This window comes from Mirounga leonina, unplaced genomic scaffold (assembly GCF_011800145.1).
Source record: "Mirounga leonina isolate KUSES-001 unplaced genomic scaffold, KU_Mleo_1.0 Mir_153, whole genome shotgun sequence".
Lineage (NCBI taxonomy): Eukaryota > Metazoa > Chordata > Mammalia > Carnivora > Phocidae > Mirounga > Mirounga leonina.
Window position 1 is genome coordinate 7,075,970 of NW_023270387.1, and position 20,015 is coordinate 7,095,984.

Below are 20,015 nucleotides of genomic sequence, written 5' to 3' on the forward strand. Positions count from 1 at the left end.
CTGCAGAAATCATAAATGTTTTCCTGTCGTGTCACAGTTGAAGTAAATACTCCAAAATACCATTTTCAGTTTTAGCTACTTCAAAATCATGGTAGTTATTAGAGCGGCTCCTTTATCTTGTTCTTTTCCTGTGTTCATAAAAAAAAAATATGTCACTAAATTCACAATTTTTACTTATCTCGATGACTATATTTTACTGTATTAGGCTTCTTTGTAATGCCGTCTGTGTTTTTATTTTACATATTTAACAGCATTACTTTGGAATGAGGTCTGTAGCCTTCAGGAGCCCAAGAAGAGGGTGTATGGTCCAGAAACTTGGTTGAGAACATCTGCTGTCCATCCCTCTCTTCATCTCACTGAGATAGCTCCCTCCGGGGCCACTGGATGCCTTTACCCAATGTCTTCTTCTCGATCATTTTGCAGTGTATTTGTGTCATTTGATGCCATCAATTTCTTTAATACTTTTAAAAATATTTTTATTCTACTTCTTTATCTTTTGTCTGGATCCATTGGCTTTATCTTAGATAATATATCCTATTTGTTTCCTTTTTTTTTTTTCCCATTATAACTTTAGATACCAGTCACTTTTTGTTTGAACTATTAAATACCTTCCTAATGCATCTTTTGGTTTCTTGCCCCTCCTCCCAAACTAATGCAGCTGGAGTTATCATCCTAAAATGTAGTTAGAAACACGTCATTGGCATTGCCAGAAACTCTTGGGGGTTTCCCATTACCTTTCTAAAATGTGGGTAGAAATATGCCATTACCTTTTTAAAATTTTAATTCCAGGGTAGTTAACATACAGTGTAATATTGTTTCCGGTGTACAATATAGTGATTCAACACTTGCATCCGTCACCCGGGGCTCATCACAACACGTGCCCTCCTTCATCCCCATCACCTGCTTCACCCCTCCCCCTACCCAGCTCCCCTCTGGTGACCAGCAGTGTGTTCTCTAGAGTTCAGAGTCTGTTTCTTGGTTTGTCTCTCCTTTTTCCCTTTGTTTTGATTCTTAGATTCCACAGAAGAGTGAAATCATACAGTTTTGTCTTTTTCTGACTGCCTTACTTCACTTAGCGTTATACCCTCTAGCTCCATCCATGTTGTTGCAAATAGCAAGATTTCATTATTTTCTATTGCTGAGTAATATTCCATTGTGTATACACCACATCTTCTTTATCCAGTCATCTATCAGTGGACACTTGGGCTGCTTCCATAATTTGGCTGTTGTAAATAAAGCTGCAATAAACATAGGGCGCACGTATCCCTTTGAATCAGTGTTTTTGTATTCTTTGTGTAAATACCCAGTAGAGCAATTTCTGGATGGTAGGGTAGCTCTATTTTTCACTTCTGGAGGAACCTCCAGACTGTTTTCCACGGTAGCTGCAGCAGCTTAACATTCTTCCCACCAACAGTGCACGAGGGTTCCCCTTTCTCCACATCCTCGCCAACACTCGTTGTTCCTTGTGTTTTTTATTTTAGCCATTCTGACAGGTGCGAGGTGATATCTCATTGTAGTTTTCATTTGCATTTCCCTGATGATGTGATGTTGAGCATCTTTTCACGTGTCTGTTGGCTCTCTGCATGTCTTTGGAGAAATGTCTGTTTATGTCTTCTGCCCATTTTTTAGTTGGATTATTTTGTTTGGGGCTGTTGAGTTGTCTAAGTTCTTTATAGATGTTGGATACTAAACCTTTATCAGATATGTCATTTGCAAATACCTTCTCATGTTCAGTAGGTTGTCTTTTAGTTTTGTTGATTGTTTCCTTTGCTGTGCAGAAGCTTTTCATTTTGATGTAGTCCCAATAGTTTATTTTTGCTTTTGCGGCCTTTGCCTCAGGAGACATTATCTAGAAAAATATTCCTATGGCCAATGTCAGAGACATTACTACCTGTGCTCTCTACCATTCCCTTTTCTGAAAAACTTTCAGTGGTTTCCCAGTAGCAGAGTTGAAACTCTGGTATGGCTGGCGTTCAGAACTTTCCATGAACTAGCTATATCCCGACTTTCTAGCCTCTTCGACAGCAGTATTAATTGCACAGTGTTCTGCATATTTTATTATCTCTCACATCTCTGGGCCTTTGATCCTGTTGTTCTCTGGGCAAAAATCCTTTCTTGCCCTGCCTTACCTTGCTCCCCATCTTCCCCCAAGCACAGGTGCATACACCGTAGTCTGGGTGGGACTGTGTTGTCCCCGTTGGTCTCCACTCAGTTTATATGCCACCTCTCCAAACCTCAAATCATAGCCAGTGTCCTTGTCTCTTGTCCTGACGGATACTGCTGTTGGTAGCATTAATTGTGACGTACCCTATACATTCTAGATGTTCGTTTACCTGGTTTCCCTAGTGCAGTTTTCTATTCCTTAGGGTAGCACCTGTCTGCGTGTTTATACCGTCTCTCATCTTCCCTCAGTATTATTCCTTTGACATAGCAGGCTTTCAAATACACGGTTCTTGAGTGAGCACATCCGTTCACGGCGTACTGGCTTAACCTCTCGTCCAGTTTGGTTGGGTAATCGTGGAACATGCTGCTATTTTCCTGCCTGACACCAGAGTATTACTTCTTAAATGTACACAGTTTTAAAATGAAATGTGATCAACTAGCTAACATTTATATATAAAAATGCCCTAAGAACTGAGGTACTCTGTAATTAATGATACTACTCTTGGTAAAATCCCTCGGTCATAAGAATCTCTTTTTTTCATAGAAGATTTTGTTAAATAGCAATTATTTAAGGGAAAAAAATCATCATGGCTTTAATTTCTCAGTAGTTAATAACTTTTAGATCTTAGGAGAAAGCTAACTCAGAAAAGTGTAGCAATTTATTACTTGAGGAGAGAGTTCTGTGGCTAGAAATTAAAATGTTAATGAAATTATGTTATGAGAGAGGTGGGAGGGGGTGCCTGCCCCTTGTCTAGAGCCATTTATTTTAAAATACTTTTTCAGAGTCCACCACCTCAGTTGTCTCATTTTCTACCAGAAAAATCCTTGCTTCCTTTCAGGTGTCTCTTACTGTTTCTTTTTTCTTTTTTTCCTAATTATATTTGCATTTTGTCCCTCGTCCCTTTACTCCTGCCCACTGTCAGACCAGTGTTATTCTTCTGAGTCACTGGCTCCCAACCACTTTGATGCCCATGTTTCTTCTCGGCTTTCCATCGCCATCTCCTGATGATCTTCACTGGCCGAGGTATTCGTGGCCCTTACACCTTCAGTATGTTTGGCTTTTCCAAACTAATGGTTACCCCTCCCATTCCCTCTGAGAAACATCGCTCTAAATTATTAATTTAACAAGATTCATATGGCAAGATTATGAACAAAAGCATAGCATGGGGCATTTGAACTACAAATGGCTTGAGTTTTTGGTTGTATAAACACGTGGTGAGAAGAGCTAGCGGGACACCAACATAGCCTTTGCCTCCATATTCTTTCTTGTCATTAGTAAAGAGAGAACTTTTAGGATTACATCAGTGAGAACATAAAATAATGAAAATCAGGTTTTCTGTTTTTTGTTTACAATTTCACTTTTCCCGTAAACTTTAATATTTAGCATTTACTATGTGCCAAACACTGTTCTAAGTTACCATGTATATTAACTCATTTAATCTTTATAACAACCCTACGCTGTTGGTGGTGTGTTTTCTAGTGGATAAAACTGAGACACAGCAATTAAATACCTTGTCCAGCTTACTGAGTTGTTGGAAGAGGGTATGGTATGGTGTTGGTTTTTATATTCATAAATTATAACATCTTCCTCTTGCTCATCCTCTTTTCTTTGGACCCCGTGCTGGAGTAAACTCTTCCCTGGAATTTATAGTAAAGTTTCAGAAGACCACTAAATCAGATCTCTAGAAATCGTGGTGCCTTTATAGGAAAGCATGGCCCAGTCTAGCTAGCCCAGTTCTGTTTGGTACACTGAGCAATTGGTTTGTCACTGAGAAAAAGTTTGGGTGGAATACCATATCCCTTTTCTAACCTCAAAATAGGGGTACCCAAATATGGCAAAGCACATACATTAAGGAGAGTGATAAACCAGTCTTAGGATTATTGATATAAAAATTCTTGGGGTAATACCAGCATATATAACCCTCTCAAAATGTAGTCATGTTTCTATGTTAGACAGTCTATTAGTATAATTCACAATGTTAGTTTAAGAAGAAAGTATGATCATCTTAATATCTTACTGCCATCCACATTCCTTATTTTTTTCCTAACTCTTTCATGTAGGAGGAAGATGTATTTCTATAAATGGCTTTTCAAAGGCTCTGACAGTGTGGGTGTTTATGTGTAGATGTTTATAGACACAAAGTGACATGCAGCTAACACTTCTGAGTGCCTACTGTGTGCCTGACATTGTTCCAGGTGTTGTATATGTATTAGCTCACTCGGTTTCGAAACAATCATATTCTTTTTTTTTTTCTTTTACAATTGAGAAAAGTGAGGTACCGGGAGGTGCACTTGGCCGAGGTGATGTATATGTATGTTGTATGTCTGTGTGTACGGCCGGACCGGCAATCCGTATAATGCTTAATAATAAAACCCTAGAGGCGTTCCCATCAATATTGGGAGCAACGCAAAATCTTTTGCCATTAATACAGTGTAATTTGATAAAAGTATGGAGTAAGAGATATAAAAATTGGTAAGGAAGAGGCCATCTGATGATTTTCTGTTGTTATATATACAGGAAAATCCCCAGATCCTCCATGAAGCACTGCTGGAGACATGAAGAGTCATGGAGATACCTGGTTCACTAAAGCTTTATGTGAATAAAATAGTGATTTTTTTTTTTTGGACACCAATAGTAACAGTCAGTAGATATAATGAGAGAAGAAAAAAAAAAAACTTTCATTCACAGCAGCAAGAACAAAAGCAAAATATCTTAAGACAAGCTTAGTAAGAAATTTATGTCTTGGGCGCCTGGGTGGCTCAGCTGGTTAAGTGACTGCCTTCGGCTCAGGTCATGATCCTGGAGTCCCGGGATTGAGTCCCGCATCGGGCTCCCTGCTCAGCGGGGAGTCTGCTTCTCCCTCTCCCGCTCCCCACTCTTGTGCTCTCTCGCTCTCTCACTCTCTCTCTGTCAAATAAATAAATAAAATCTTAAAAAAAAAAAAAAGAAATTTATGTCTCATGAAGAAATCTAGAGAACTGTATTGAAAGATAGAAAAAATTTCAATAAGTTCTTTTTTACTAAGGTATAATTTACAACAATATCCTATGAATTTCAGGTGTACATCAATAGTGATACAATATGTTTATACATTACAAAATGATCCCCACGAAAAGTCTGGTTACTATCCGTCAGCATACAAAGTTAGTACGGTATTCTTGACCATATTCCCCTTCTGAACATTATAGCTCTGTGGCTTATTCATTTTGTAGTTGGAAGTTTGTACCTCTTAATCCCCTTTATCTATTCCACCCCCGCAACCCTCCTGCGTCTGGTAAACAAATTATGTTTGTTTCCTGTTTGTGAGTCTGTTTCGGTTTTGTTCGTTTGTTTTTTAGATTCTGCATGAGTGAAATCATATGGTATTTGTCTTTCTCTGACTTATTTCACTTAGCATCGTACCCTCCAGGTCCATCCATGTTGTTGCAAATGGCACGATCTCATCCCTTCTTATGGCTGAGTAATATTTGTGTGTGTACCAAATTGTTCTTGATGGAACAGTTGAACAAATCAGAGTGCTTTTTAAGCAAGTATTACGGGAGCACAGCCTCCATCAAACTCCCAACAGCTTTTTGGTTAAAATCCATCAAAACAATTCTAAAGTATTTGGAAGCATGTACGTGTAAAAATTGCCAGGATAAAAATATGAAAACGAGGAGAAAACATGTAATGAAAGAAGACTTGCACATGCAGCGTTCCCAATATATTCTAAGTCTACAGTCTTAATATACGATACAGGCAGAGACCTGGAAGAAGATCAGTGGGACACAATTGGAAGTGTGGACGTAAACCCAGGCTTACAAGGCGTTAGTATAACATAGGGTCCTATCACTCTGTCCGCTCAAACTCTCCCGAAGTTTTCCATCTCAGACTATAAGCCAAGGCCTTAGTGTGACCTACGGTCTTGCTTCTCAACTTAGGATCCCGGGGCCCACAGCAGTGGCCTCAGCTGTGAGCTTGTTAGGATGCAGCATCTCGGACCCCAGCCTGGACTTCCTGAATGAGAATCTTCAAGATCTTCACGGTGCAAATGCTATGTGAGGTCTGAGAAGCATTGCCCTTCAGAGCCCACATGACCTGGCTTCTCCTGAGACTGCCCTCCTGCCTTCCATCTTATCACTGCTCCCCCTGCTCATTTGCCACCAGCGTGGCTGGCCACGTGGCTGTTCCACAGACACACTCACCTGTCAGGGCTTCATACGTAGTCCTCCCTCTTCCTGTGCACATCTCCTTTGCTTCCTCCAGGTCTCCGCACACGTCACCTCATCAGAGAAGCCTCCCCTGACCCAGAGTTTCTTTGTCGCACTCACCCTCACCTGACACGGATGTGTCGCTCAGATTCTGTCTCCCCCCCGCCCCAGTACGCGGTGAGCTTGGTGACAGAAAGGGACTTGCTTCGTTCCTGCTGTATCCCCAGCCCCTGGCCCCTAGGAGGTGCCCGATGCTGAGTGAAACTGGTATTAAAAATTACAAGTAAGCTCTCTAGGAGTTCTGAAGAGAGGGAGAAATGACACCCAGCTCTTGTTTTTCACTGTAGTTCTGTTCTATGAAGTTGCTGCAAATACCGACCCGTGGCTCCCAGAGAACGTACAGGAGTCCGTGTCTGTGAGCCTCGAGTCGACATTTTCACGGCCCGATCAACACATGACCTTGTTGTACGCGTGTTGCTGTTTAAAGACACCTTATGTCGTACTGTTGATGCATGGATGCCGAACTCCCAGCCGGCAGCGCCCCATCTCCTGCCCGCAAGGCTCACCTGGCACGCGTCTGCTCTCCGTGAGGCACCCCGCGGCCTTCTCGCACTTACCAACACTGGCCAGCACCTCAGGGCTGGGCTTGGGGGCCAGGTAAACAGCACGTGCGCCAGCAGAAAGCACAAAATGCGGAAGACGTATCGCTAGATGGTACTTTTTAGGACACGTGTTTACAGTATGAGAGCTTCGGCAAGGAGGCGAAGGCTCACTGTGTTCAGCCTCAGCTGGAATGTGTCCTCGGGCCACTCCGATGTTTCGCCTCTGCACAGTCCACAGGATGACTGAAGCACCACGAGTATTAGTTTGGAGGTTACAAATGCATTTTTACAAGTAGGCCAATCTGCAAATACAGAATCTGCAAATAATGAGGACCAACCACACATCATTCTCTCCATAAATATTTATTGCCTTTCTGTGTGCTCTGCTCCCAGAATTACCCACCACTCAGACATTTATCAAGTCCTGGCCTTGTGCCCGGCCCTGTGCAAAACTCCAATAATCCGAAGACGAATTTAACCGTGTTCCAGGGAAGGCTTCCTGACGGAGGGGTCTTCGCTGAATCTTCGGTAATAGTGGGTAGGATTTTAATAAGTGAAGCCGTGGAGAAAAAGGTATTTTAGAAGAAAGATCCTGTAAGTCACTGGTCTTCTTAAACTTGGGTACACATTAGACTCACTTGGCCTATGGCCAGTCCAAAAATAAACATCTCTAGGTATGAGACTCTGGCATTGGTGTATTTTAAATCTCCCCAGATGACAACCAAATAAAGCACTGCTGTAAATACTCGTGTTTGGGTAGGATGTAAGTTATGTGAAGGGAAGAGCAAATAAATCTGGAAAAGGGATTTTGACCCAGGTATGGACATGCCGTCACTGATTTAGCACATACCTGCTAAATACCTGCTGTGTGGCAGGCACTTTGCAGGGTCCTGGAGACACATCAGGAAACAAGACCCAGGCATCCCGCCTTGTTCGAGTTTACAAGCGAATGGTGTTGGCATTTGTTTAGAATTATTCACATTCTAAATTTAACTTATGATAGTATATGGTGATTTGTATTTGGAAGGAATCTTGTCCTCAGTGCTCAGAAAGCTAAATTTCCTACTGAAATTATTACGTCGCCCTCTGATATGAACAGAACGCTATAAAGAGAAATTGTTATAAACCTCTGTGCTGATTTCACTCAGCATTGTCTAACACCACCACACATCGTATTGGCCTCTTAGTGGTTTTCCGTTTCTTGCACACCAGGACAGTTGTCTAAATCCAGTCGTGTGCAGGAATTTAAAATCACCGCTGTGAGGGCCTCTGGGAGTATTAACTGAAGCAGTTCATTTTGCCATCTTAGAAAGAATTGGTAGGTAAGGCACTCTCTTGATTATCAATGAGAATTTAGATAGAACTCCTAATTAACAAAGAACTTTGGGTTATAGTCGGTTTGTAGTTGCTTTTGTATCGCTTGCTGCGTATCATGCTTTTCTTTCCTGTTCCTTTACAGAGTACTCTCTGACACGCTCTTCTAGACAGACCTCCTGATAGAGCTTTCTTGTAATCTATCTGATGCTCTTTCTAGCCTGACTCTGCCAGTCTCTCTTTTCACAACGCTCCTGACCAAGCAGTGTTTGAATTAGTTTGCTAAGTAGACTAATTTAATGCCTAAAGAACAAGCCCCCATGCCCGACCTCGGCTTTCAGCTGGGATGCACAGCCCAGAGAGAGCATGATGGACGCAAACGAGCACACACCAGGTAGAAGGCGAGGAATGGCACAGACCGTGGGACATAAAGGTCCGCAGCATCAGGAGAGAAGAGTTAAGTTCTGACTTGGCTTCGACGATGAGGTTGGCAGTATTACCATTACTACAAGAGGCAAAGTCTCATTAAGTTGTTAGAATTCAGAGAATGTCTTGTCTGTATTTTATATAAAATTACTCACTTTTGGTCAGCTTTTCCTCAGTTTCAGTTTACTGTATTTTATTAATATGGATGATATCATGTGCTTTTTAAACCTCTTTTAGAATCATTTATGGCCTTTTTCCCTCATGAATTTTCTTTCCCTTCCTCCCTTATATATGAGCTGTTCTAGTAACCTGCTTCATTGGCATTTAGGATGTCCTTAATATTCTCTGCGCTTTTCTAAAATTCCTTGATTATTTACAAGTTTAATGAGAATTGAAGATCATCTTTCTAAAGACTTAGTTGTTTAATGAACTTTTAAAAATACTGAATGGGAAGTTAATACTGGGAAATAATTGAAGTCTTATGCTGTGGGTTATGTTACCACAAAATGACTGCAGAAAAGTTTTTCTTTTTAGAGCACTGGGAAGAAATAACTTTTTGTGGATTTATTTACTGTTTGTCTCTGAACCCTAAAGAGAATTGAGGTTTATTTGCTCTTAGTGATGTGGCACTGAAAGATCGTCAGACCCATAGAATTTTTATTTTGAGGAACATTATCTTCCCTCTTTGTTACGGAATTTTTTTCTTTATTTTTTTAACCTTTCCCTTCATATGTGTTTTAAAAGTGGTCTGATCAGAGTTAATTTATGTAAGTGTTTTTATCACTTTTTTTTCCGTAATAGTTCTTTATAGCAAAATTTTTGTTGAATGTTGTTCGAGGGGGTGTTTTTCCTGCCTTAGTTCTGAACCACCTGAGAAATAGACAAAGGAGCCAGGCAGATGGACATCAAAATAGCTCTTTTCTGATGGAACTATTGCAGGATGTGACTTAAGAGCCCAGCTTAAAGAGCTTAATGATGTTGAACCCTCCAAATTAGAAAGCTTTAACCACCCAATCTCAGGCAGTGCTGGGGAGCAAGGCAGCCTGGGCAGATCCCAAAGAGAAAAGTGCAGAGGAAAGGGGCCGGGCTTTGCTTACAAAATTCCTCTTCCCAGACTCACCCACCAGATAAGTCATCCTCCAGTGGGGGGGCAGAGGCCGGAGGGCGGGTTGCACCAAGGGAGGCCACTCTAGTGGGGAAGCTGAAGCCAGAGCGGGAGACCCGCAGGAGGAGCCTCTCAGGCCAGAGAGGCTGGAGCTCCCTCAGCCCACCGCGGCTGACAGCAGCCTCCGTGGAGGGGGTTACAGGAACACTGCAAAGAGCTGAGGGCTCTTGGAGGAGCTCACCCTGTCGTAAAAGAGAAATAAAACCTGCCCGGGGGCACTTTTGTTCACATGTTAGTACCTGATTGATTTTGCTCCATTCTCTTACACTGTGGGTATAAATTGGGGTTTTTGTTGGTTCTTTTTTTTAATTCTCAAAAATAATAAAGGGTTTTGCTGAAATTTTAACCTTTCAACCTTTGGGGGACAGTTGGGGAAATTTGATAGAACAATTTTGCTTCCATGGTGTTATTGTTGGGATCGGGAGAGATTGTATATTAACGGGGGAACAAATCCATATTAAGAGAAAGGTACCAGGAAGTGGGCTTGGGTCACCCGCGATGAAGAGAATTGATTCCCAACAGCAGAGGCAAAGCCCACGTGTTCACGTTCAAATTTCAGCGGACGTACAAGGTCCTCTCATGTGGTTGAAGCTCCTGACATTAGACACACCCATTGGCACTGACGGATGTCCGTGTGCGCCCAGAACCCTGCTACACTGCCTGGTTTTCTCCTGTCCTCAGAGCCCACCGAGCTCGGCCCTCTACTGCAGTGCCCACCCAGCCCAGGGTGGGAAGTGGACCAGGGCCTGTGACTGGGGAAGCCAGCCGGGCCTTTCACCTACAGATGTTTTAATGTGCTTAACATTATCCAATACTAGCAACCAAGGTAGTCTAAATACCACAGCAGGATCTGATTAGCTTTTTCAGATCACTGCCTTTATTTGCTGTTTGCAAAAAAGCTTAATCCAGTGCTAGAGATCAGGCTTCCTGCTGAGCCCTTGGGTAGTTTTCTTTCCTTTGTGTTCACCGGTGGCTGGAATTAGTGAGAAGATACCTCCACCTCCTCCCGAATTAAAGCTATAAAGTAGTAACTATAGTAGCAAGGGAAGAAAACCCAGGGCAAAAGAGAAGACTTGCAATTCATACTAAAGAGTTTACTTTCTATACACAAAAAAGTTTTAATATGAATTCGTAAATACTGACCTCACCGTCTCTGATCTCATCAGTGCGTTGCTTAAGTTTTATTAGGTTTTAGTTGTTGGGATCACTTTGCATTAATGTATATGTTTTATTTTTATGTTACTAAATCAAACTCAGTTTTACCAAAAGAAGTACATTTACTCACTGTCTGACTGGCCTTGACTTATATTCTTCACTCCTTTTACTCATAAAATTTCAAAAAGAAATACCACCACACCACTTAAAAAAAATAAATTTTAACTCTCTTCGTTTCTATGTTCATATGTTTACCTAAGACATAAAATTTGAATTCTGGGTAATTCACCTTATAATTTGCAATAAACGGTAATATTAGATATGCTTTATCTTTAACGGGCTTCTGACATCAGACCATAGGCTTAACAAAGGCAGAAACATTCCTGCAACCTTTGGTTGAAAAAGAACAGTTTTGCTTTAGAAATCAGTGTGACATGCAAACCTAATAATAATGACATTCAGTTAAATATTTTCACAGGTTTGAAATTTTCTAACATTTTGGGAATGATATACTTTCATAAAAGATTAATCTCTTTGGAGGAAAAATACAGACCAATGGTGATCTAAAGCATACTCTGTATTTTTATTTTATTTCTGGTAACAGTGATTTTTTTTTTTTTTTAGGCTTTTAGTACACATAAGGAATGTTTTCTTCCGTGAGATAACTGAAAAATTTCAACTATGTAGAGTAGGCCTTCTTCCTCTTGTGTTGTAAACGGGGAAAATCTCATTTACACGTGAGTGGTCACAATTAAGTCCCCACCGGCCAGGAGTCCCAACAGATACTCCTGTTCCCCAAGTAGTCACAAGGGACCCTAATCGTGAGTATCCTCGGTATTTGTATATATGTAAAGAGAGATTGATTTAGATGGTTTGGGGTGCTTTACCCAAATCTTGTATCTTGGAAAAGCCTGGGCCCTGCGTAATTCAGCCTGTATCAGAAAGTCGTAAAAGCTGCTCTCGCCTTTGCCCTTCTCTTGGGCACTGGAATGAAGAGTGGATGCACGCCCGTGTGGGCGGGTGGGGGGCGGAGATCTTTCTCCAAAGTACGTCGTAGGACAGCTGTAGGTGTCTTTTTCCTTTTCCTTGAGCAGGGAGATCCTTACACAACACCTGATGGTGTTTAAATTTTGGTTGAAGTTTTGTAATAATCAGAGGCCACTAGAGATGGAACTTACGCAGCCCTCAAAAGCCAGTAGTCCTTAGCATTATAAATACTGCGGTCTGGAACTTTGGACATAAATCGGGAGGTAAGCAGCTTCCTCCCCGAGGGGACCGATTTTTTTATATTCCTCAAAAAACACCACCATACTACTTCTTCGTGAAGTTAACTTGTCCCTGAGCTGAAATTTGAGTATTACATCTGAACAAATTTTATGAAAAAATCAAATGCTTTTAACAGGTGTAATATGTTGTATATTAGAACGTAATGAAAGCCTTTATTTAATGACGAGTAACTAGAATCCATCATAAAAGAATTTTACATTGCTATTGGGCATACTATAAGGTGGCCTGTGCTGGTGGCTTAGGTTGAAGTTTAATAGTTTTGTCTAAAGATGCAGTTTAGAGGACACAGTTGGACCACACTTGTTTTCTCTTCCTACGCTATGCTCTTAGTGAACTTTCTAAAACTGTAAGCTCCTAAACCTTTGTCTCTTGCGGTCTTACTTTCATTACCCCTCTCTCTCTCTCTCTCTTTTTTTTTTTTCATTTTATTGCCTTGCAACAAATTAACCAATACCTAAGAATACTTTGGATTTCCCGGTGCTTCCAGGGAAATAGTTTTACTATAGCCCTCTGTCCCATTTCACTACGGACTCATTTACTAAAGAAAAGGGATTACTGCGGTAGCGAATTGCTACTTTGACACACCTCATGTCCTTTACTTCTCAAAACCCAAAAGCCAATAGAACGGGAGGATAGCCTCAACTTTTTGGAAACGTGCGACTCTTAGGACTTGAAACTAGAACTGGCTTCTTTGTTCCGCGCATGAAAAGCAAGGAGGAAAAGCTGGGGGCTGCCCGAGCCAGGTGTTTCTTGTTGGCAGCCTGCCGCCTGATGACGGGGCTCCCACGAGCAGCTGCCGGGGGTCGGCGGGTCGGCTTTGTCCGGCCTCTTGCTGGAGCGCAGCCCTCGTTAATACGACATGCGGCCCGGGGCAGGCCCCGAGAATGACATCAACTTGCTTATCTGAGAAACCTGTGAACCTGACCCCGGGTGCTGAGGTTGGCTTGCACCGGCCCGGCCAACTCATTGTGAGCTCTCTGGCCCAGGATTGGCTGTTACTCCACTCGGTGATAGGTTAAGCAAAGACACTGCCATTTCCATCTGTTCAGCCATTCATTGTTCTGCCTGCCTGCCTGCAAGTCTGCAGCTAAAACTGGGTTAAGGAGCTACTGCTGAGGCCGCTACAGAAACCAATGTCTTTGTATTTTCCTGCTAACGTGAGTATCTGTGCTACTTCACGCCTTGCAAGTTAAACTTTGCTAAATCTTGAGAGAATTAATTTGAACTCTGTAAAGGACAGGAAACCCCTCCAGTGGCAGGCTACAAATGATTACCTGGCGCCAAAATACAAGAAAATTCTCTCTGTAGACTTATGTCTGGAGTCACATAAATAATTACAGCCTCACGAACATTTGCAAGGCGTTAGGCATGGCATGGGGTCATTTGGTACTGAAGGATGAGTTCGGACACGTCCTGATGTTTTGATAAACAATGAATTTGGGTTTTATCTTATCACATTCTTGTGTTTCTTCAAGTGTCACTGTCAGACTTAGGCACTGTGAACTGGAAGTAAGATTGGATAGGGTTTTTTTTTTTCCATTGTCTTAAAAATCCAGCTTGAGGGGAGATGGATTGATACACAGGTAGATGTTTCAGACAGCTTGTTGTAAATATGATGATTAAGCATTCACCTGCTTTGTCAGCAGTTTCGATAGTCACGTAGAGTTTCTAATTTCTCCCACCTTTTTAAAAAATTTTCCCCCTGCATTAGTTTCAAATATTAGATTGAAGGTGTCATTCCAAGAACTGCTTTCAGGAGTTCCGTAATGGGGAGAGGAGGAGGAGACAAAGACTTTCATCTATCAGTTGGGAGGGAAAGAGCGAGCATAAAGGGTTAAAAAGAGGTTTTCATTTCTACCACATGCCCTATTGTGTGAACACATGCACGAGTCTATTGAAAGTTCTCAGAAGATGGGCAGGCCACCAGTTGCTGGCCTCCTGCAGTTCCAGCAGGACATCTGTTGCCCCAGAGCATCAACCAATCTGTTCAAAGGGACATCCTTCCTTTGTTAGCCAGAGGGATGCAGACAGCCGCACTCCCTGAAATACAATGGCAATTAAATACACAGAGACTACAGCAGTAGGTATTTATTACATATTCATTATTTTATTTTCATTGTTCTCACGGTATTACCATTTGGATAACAACCAGAACCCACTTTATGGCATTGTAACTTTACATTACAAACAAACAAATTGATGTAACAACTTTGTGGTCTAATATTCCTAATTAATATGAGGCTCTTCAGAAATAAAAAAAAAATTTTTCCCCGACTGGATTTGAGGTGAAGGATTATCCAAGTCATCTAATGAGAACTTTCAGAGATCTCACCAAATGGGGGAATTTGTATATCTACAACAAATTTCTAGTAGATAACCATATCCTAAGCCTGCCTTCAGCTAATACAAAGTTTCTTTTTGACAATTAAAATAATCAGTTACACTTCATCATCTACAAAATTAGCATGAGAATTTGGGTCTTTTTCAACAAATATTATTTGACTTTTTAACTTCTTAGGCCTTTAGCCAGAAAAAATCATTTTAGTTTCCAGTACAGTATCTGGAGGGAATCTTTAGTTTTGTTAAGTGTAGAAATCTGTGTTCAGACCATTATATTTTTGCCCAGTGCTTTCTGTGTTCATGAATATAGTGTGTAAAGGCCAATTACAATGGATTCCTGATAGAAAGCTTAAAAGTTAAGCCATATTTTTTGCAGTTTGATAGTTTTTTTGATAACTATGGGAGTATAAACACTGACCTGTTTTGTGTGTGAAATTTTGTCTATGCTGCTGCTTCATGAAATGAGGAAAATTATCCTTATTAGTTAATAGTTGATTAATTTAAAGATGACTTACATACATTTGCATTTGAGTAAATGCAAAACTTAAAAGTCTAATAAATGATTTAGAAGTTAGGGAGAAAAGTATTTTCTACCTTACCTGTAATAATAAATCGGTGATGTTATTGGAGTCTGCTATCTTTTTCAACATTATATTGATCATTTTTAAGGCACTGAGCAAAAATAAAGATCCTCTACTATTACTTGTCCTAGGATTTCTTATAACAATTCCTTGTAAGTTTTACACATGACATTACTTTAACAAGTACTGCAGCCTATGAAAATACTTTTTTTCAGCTCTTAAATCTTAAGACTGGCATTTAATTTTTTATTGAGTGATTTCAAGATATTGTGGGGGAAAAAAATTTAAGTGTCATGTTAAGTCAGGGCAATCTTTTACTAATTTCAAGTGGGTAAGGAAGTACTTCAGATTAGTTTTAAAAACCAAATGTTTCCCATCTGGTTACTACAAGTAAGGTTATTTCAGATTTGGATTATATAACAGAGAAGATCTAGGCCTGGTGACTGAACTCCTTTGCCTGTATTTGTACTATTTCATATTTAGTCTGTTGATGGGTAGGAGCCGAAAATAATTGTTTAACTGCTTGTTGAGGACAAGATGACATTGGGTAACTTCCTCTCAAGTAACCAGTGAAGTATGGAACATGAAGAGAGGCCTGTCAGTGTGGGGAAAGAGTTCAACCAGAGTATCTTAAAAGAAAAAATATTGTGCCTAACCAAATTAGATGTTAATTTTTTTTAAAGTAGGGCAGATCAGTATTAAAAATCATGTTAGCCCAATTATTGTAAACTTTTTACTTACATAGTATCTATAATTAGATGAATTGTAAATTACAAGTTAAAGGTGTGTGGTATTCACTAAATATATTCATGTATATATTTCTCTGGTTTAATATTATAAAAAGCAAATGTTGATAATCTAATTTTTCCTCCCTATTTTATCATTATAGCTATATAATAAAATTATATAGGAGAGCCGATTTACATAGTACCGTGAACACTTTTTTTATATGAGACTGAAGTGATACAGAAAGATTTAGATACTTGCTTAGGGTGGGTAATTTTTAGTTTAAAAACTTTATAGTATTTGGTTTTGTTTCTTTGAAAACTGTGAAAATTAAGAATAATTTCCCTTATTCTCTAAACATAACATTTCATTTCCATGTTCCCCAGTGGCTGTGTTTTCATGCAGTGTTCATCTTGTTTGAAACAGTCCGAAAGGAAAACACTTCAGCCCGATATTAAAATAATATTTCCTAGTTGAAGTCAGGGATTTGGTCAGTGAGTCATTATCTTGAAGAATTATCTCACAACAGCACTTCTGCAAAACCCAAACTTTTCAGGGGAGATCAGAAATGTTGCCCATTAAATACACTTCCTGCAGTCGGAGCAGATTGTGGGGTTTACGGAACAATGATGTCGGAGCTTCCAGATTGGTTTGGCAGCTGCATTGTTCTCGGAGGGTAAACCAGACGCACTTAAGTCCCAGTCTCTTTTATAGGCTTTTGTTCATACCAAATTATTCTTTCACTGTGCTAGCATTCATGATGGCGTGTTAAAAGAGTGCAGCTTAGCAACCAGCTTCTGGTTGCCAGGCAGCCCAGCTTCCAATAGGTTTTCCTTGTTCAAGATACTTTTGGTGGGAGCTCTGCGAAGGCCACAGTGCAGATTTTTCTTTTAACTGTATCCCTTCATTAGGATTCTGTTGTGATTTGTTACTTGCATTATGGTGTCAGTATATTACAGTAGTTAATAAATCACAAAGTGTAAAGATTTGCTTTCAAAATCCCTGCCTTTAATTCTAAATAATTGGGCTCATGCATATCCGTATTAATAGAAAAAAAAAAATGAAATGGATACAGCTCCCTAATGGAGCATCTGCTAAGGAGTATTTCTTTTTATCAGTTGAGCAGTTCTGGAGCCAGGAGAGCTTGATGTTGCTTTAAAACTAATAAACGAACGCTACATTAAGAAAACAGTGTTATCTGTCTTCTCAAGGGATAAAACCTGAAGAAACTCCTGTAGAATGTGTAGGAGTTCTACACTGACGAAATTTTAAATGTGGTGTTATCAAGCTAAAGATTCCATGTTCTAGTCTTTAGTATTTACCATGCTGAATATAATTTATTTCATTATAGAAATACTCCCCTCTCTAATAAGTTCACCAAGGATGCATTCAAATGTGTGACTTCTTAGAAAAACACTTAGCATTTTCTCTTAACATTTATATAATAGCTCCTTTCTAGTGTAAATAAGATGTTGAAGAGCTTTAGAATAAAATGTTTTTGCAATTTTCTTTTTTAGATGATTTAAATAGGTGTTTTATGACTAGTCTCAAATCCAGCCACCACCGCCTGACTAATGTTACCCCTGGATAGAACACCAGAGTCGCCTTAATAAGTAAGCCACTGGTGTGAATATAGTCCTTATGCTAAAGCACAAGAGCAGAAAATTTTATTCTGTTAACCTGTTCCTGGTATAGAAAGAATAATGAATACCCAGTAGACTTTAAGGAAAATTAGCAAAACAGCAAAAGTGTTTTAAACAGTGAAAGTATTCCTTGGGGCGGGGGGAAGCAAAGTGGGAGAAAAGATGACTTTTTAACCAAATGCAGATAATGGGTAACTAATTATCTGATGTGATACAGAAGTATTTTCTTACGTTAAATTCAGGAAATTAAGGTAACACGTATTCAACGTACTTTATTTGCTGTTAATTTTCTGTGAACTGTACCATTTCTCTGCTTTCTATAAATGTACAGAGAATAAAAGCACTTTTTCCGCCTGGAATGAAATAGATGGTAGTGTCCCTGACACTTAGTAAGGGTAACATAACATTAAAATTTGTCTTCTGTTACTGTGCTCTGTATCCACAACATGAAGATTGTTAGGGCAAAACTATGCATCTCCTCAATGGAATATAATTCACTTTGTGATTATTTAGTTCTTTGTTGGCTGTTGTAGAACTGTGCTCTTTTAGCACTCCACCTAAATTATATCTGGAATGTCTTTAGATTGTTGTTAAGCTTGATCCAAATTAATGTCAGTTTTCCAATTATAGTAAGTTAACGTTTGCCTTTCTTTCCATATGGCTTTCCCTTCAAAATAATCTTTACAAATGTTTATGAATTCTTTTAGAGAAAATGTATGTAACCTATCACAGTTTATCTAGAACATGCTTTTTGGTAATAATGTAGGTGTCAGTCTGGAAACATTGGCCTTTCTGACAGTGGAAAGATCTCTTCCACGAAAGGGTGAGAAGCCTCATGATAGAATGGGGAAAGCACGGCTTTGGGAGTCATGCAAAACTGGGTTAAAAAAAAAAAAAATCCAGTTCCACTAGTTATTTTCTTTGTTGCCTCGGAAAAATTGCATGGCATTCTACTTCCTAAGTTCTTCATCTGAAAAACAGGGCATGATCCTATCTGGGGCAAAGGTGTTAACGAGGGCTGAGAAGATGTAGAGGAACCACAAAGTTGAATATTCGGTGGTCGGGCGATATTCTTTCACCTTCTTTACTGGAACAGGAATGAACCAGTAAATACAAAATTCTAAATGTTTTACGCTTTTTTTCCTCTAGGAATACGGGGTGCTTTGCATTCAGGAATACAGAAAAAATAGCAAAGTGGAGTCAAGTACACGAAACAGCTTCATGGGCTTGAAGGATCATCTGGGGCACGACCTGGGCCACCTTTATGTGGAGAGTACTGACCCCCACTTAAGTACACCTGTACCTTGGTCAATGGTAGAGAAGCCAACGATGGATAAAGTCAGTTCCGGGAGGGAAGAAAAAGAGGTGTCTGAAGGGAACACGAGTTCGGGCGACTCGGAAGAAAGCACACATTCTGACAATGAGCCCGAACACCTGAGAGGCGTTTCCGTAGAGCCATGCTTACTAACCAAGACTCACAGACAACTGTGTAGGTCTCCCCGCTTAGAGCCCCACAGACTCAAACGCAGCGACATTCTGCAGGACTTTAAACCCGAGGAGTCCCAGACGGCGTCCAAGGAAGCGAAGAAGCCCCCTGATGTGGTGCGAGAATACCAAACAAAACTGGAGTTCGCGCTGAAGTTAGGCTACTCGGAAGAACAGGTTCAGCTCGTGCTTAATAAGCTCGGTACCGACGCTCTGATCAACGACATCCTGGGGGAGCTCGTCAAGCTCGGGAATAAGAGCGAGGCCGAGCAGACGGCGAGTCCCACTGCCAGCGTCCCGCGGGACTCGTCGTCCCTGGAGTCTCAGCGGTCTGAGTCCCCGACGCAGGAGAGCGCCGCGGACGAGGGCGAGAATCTGAGGCCGGTGGTCATCGACGGGAGCAATGTGGCAATGAGGTGAGTGCGGCGAGCGTCGCTCCTCCCTGGGGTCCCGGGAGGGCCCTCCTCGAGTCGCGGCCGCTTCTCTTCTGACAGTCGGGAAGGTCAAGATGACCCCGCGTCCCAGCATTGGCTTACGGGTTTCTGATGATGTCTCTCTTAGTTTTCTTTCAATCTGCCCCCAGGGCGGTCGGCCATTCTCGGCCCATTTGTCCTTAAGAAGAGACCCTCTTTCTCCAGACCAGCCTCTTTTTGTCCCCTCCTCTGGCTCAATTACTGTGGCATAAACATTAGCGCACGTTCCTGGGGGAGTGTTAACCGCTGGTTTTAAATGAAGAACTTGAGCAGGATGATACTCAACAATTTTGGAATCTAGTCAGATAAATAAATAGTCTATTTCTGTGTCAAGTCAAATAACCACAGGGAAAATCGCCAGTTCTTTTAGAGAAATATTTTTATTGCTTTGGGAACAAATCAAAGTTAGAGTTTCAGATTCCTTTTGTTTCACTTAAGAAATGTAAATTCAGAAATAACTCCTT

General features: G+C 40.7%; 1 protein-coding gene across 3 annotated transcripts in view; it reads left to right on the plus strand.

Annotated features, from left to right (window-relative positions):
* The first annotated feature begins 5,091 nt into the window (after positions 1 to 5,091).
* ZC3H12C (zinc finger CCCH-type containing 12C) overlaps positions 5,092 to 20,015 on the plus strand; it is a 54,107-nt gene continuing 39,183 nt past the window's right edge. Inside the window, exons 1-2 of one of the 3 annotated variants that reach the window (XM_035008882.1) lie at positions 5,092 to 17,563; positions 18,743 to 19,494. In XM_035008882.1, the coding sequence (XP_034864773.1) occupies positions 18,815 to 19,494 (680 nt within the window). In that variant the 5' untranslated portion in view covers positions 5,092 to 17,563; positions 18,743 to 18,814. Of the gene's footprint in view, positions 17,564 to 17,762; positions 19,495 to 20,015 lie in introns of those variants that run through there. The other 2 variants (XM_035008880.1, XM_035008881.1) reach the window with 2 other exon arrangements.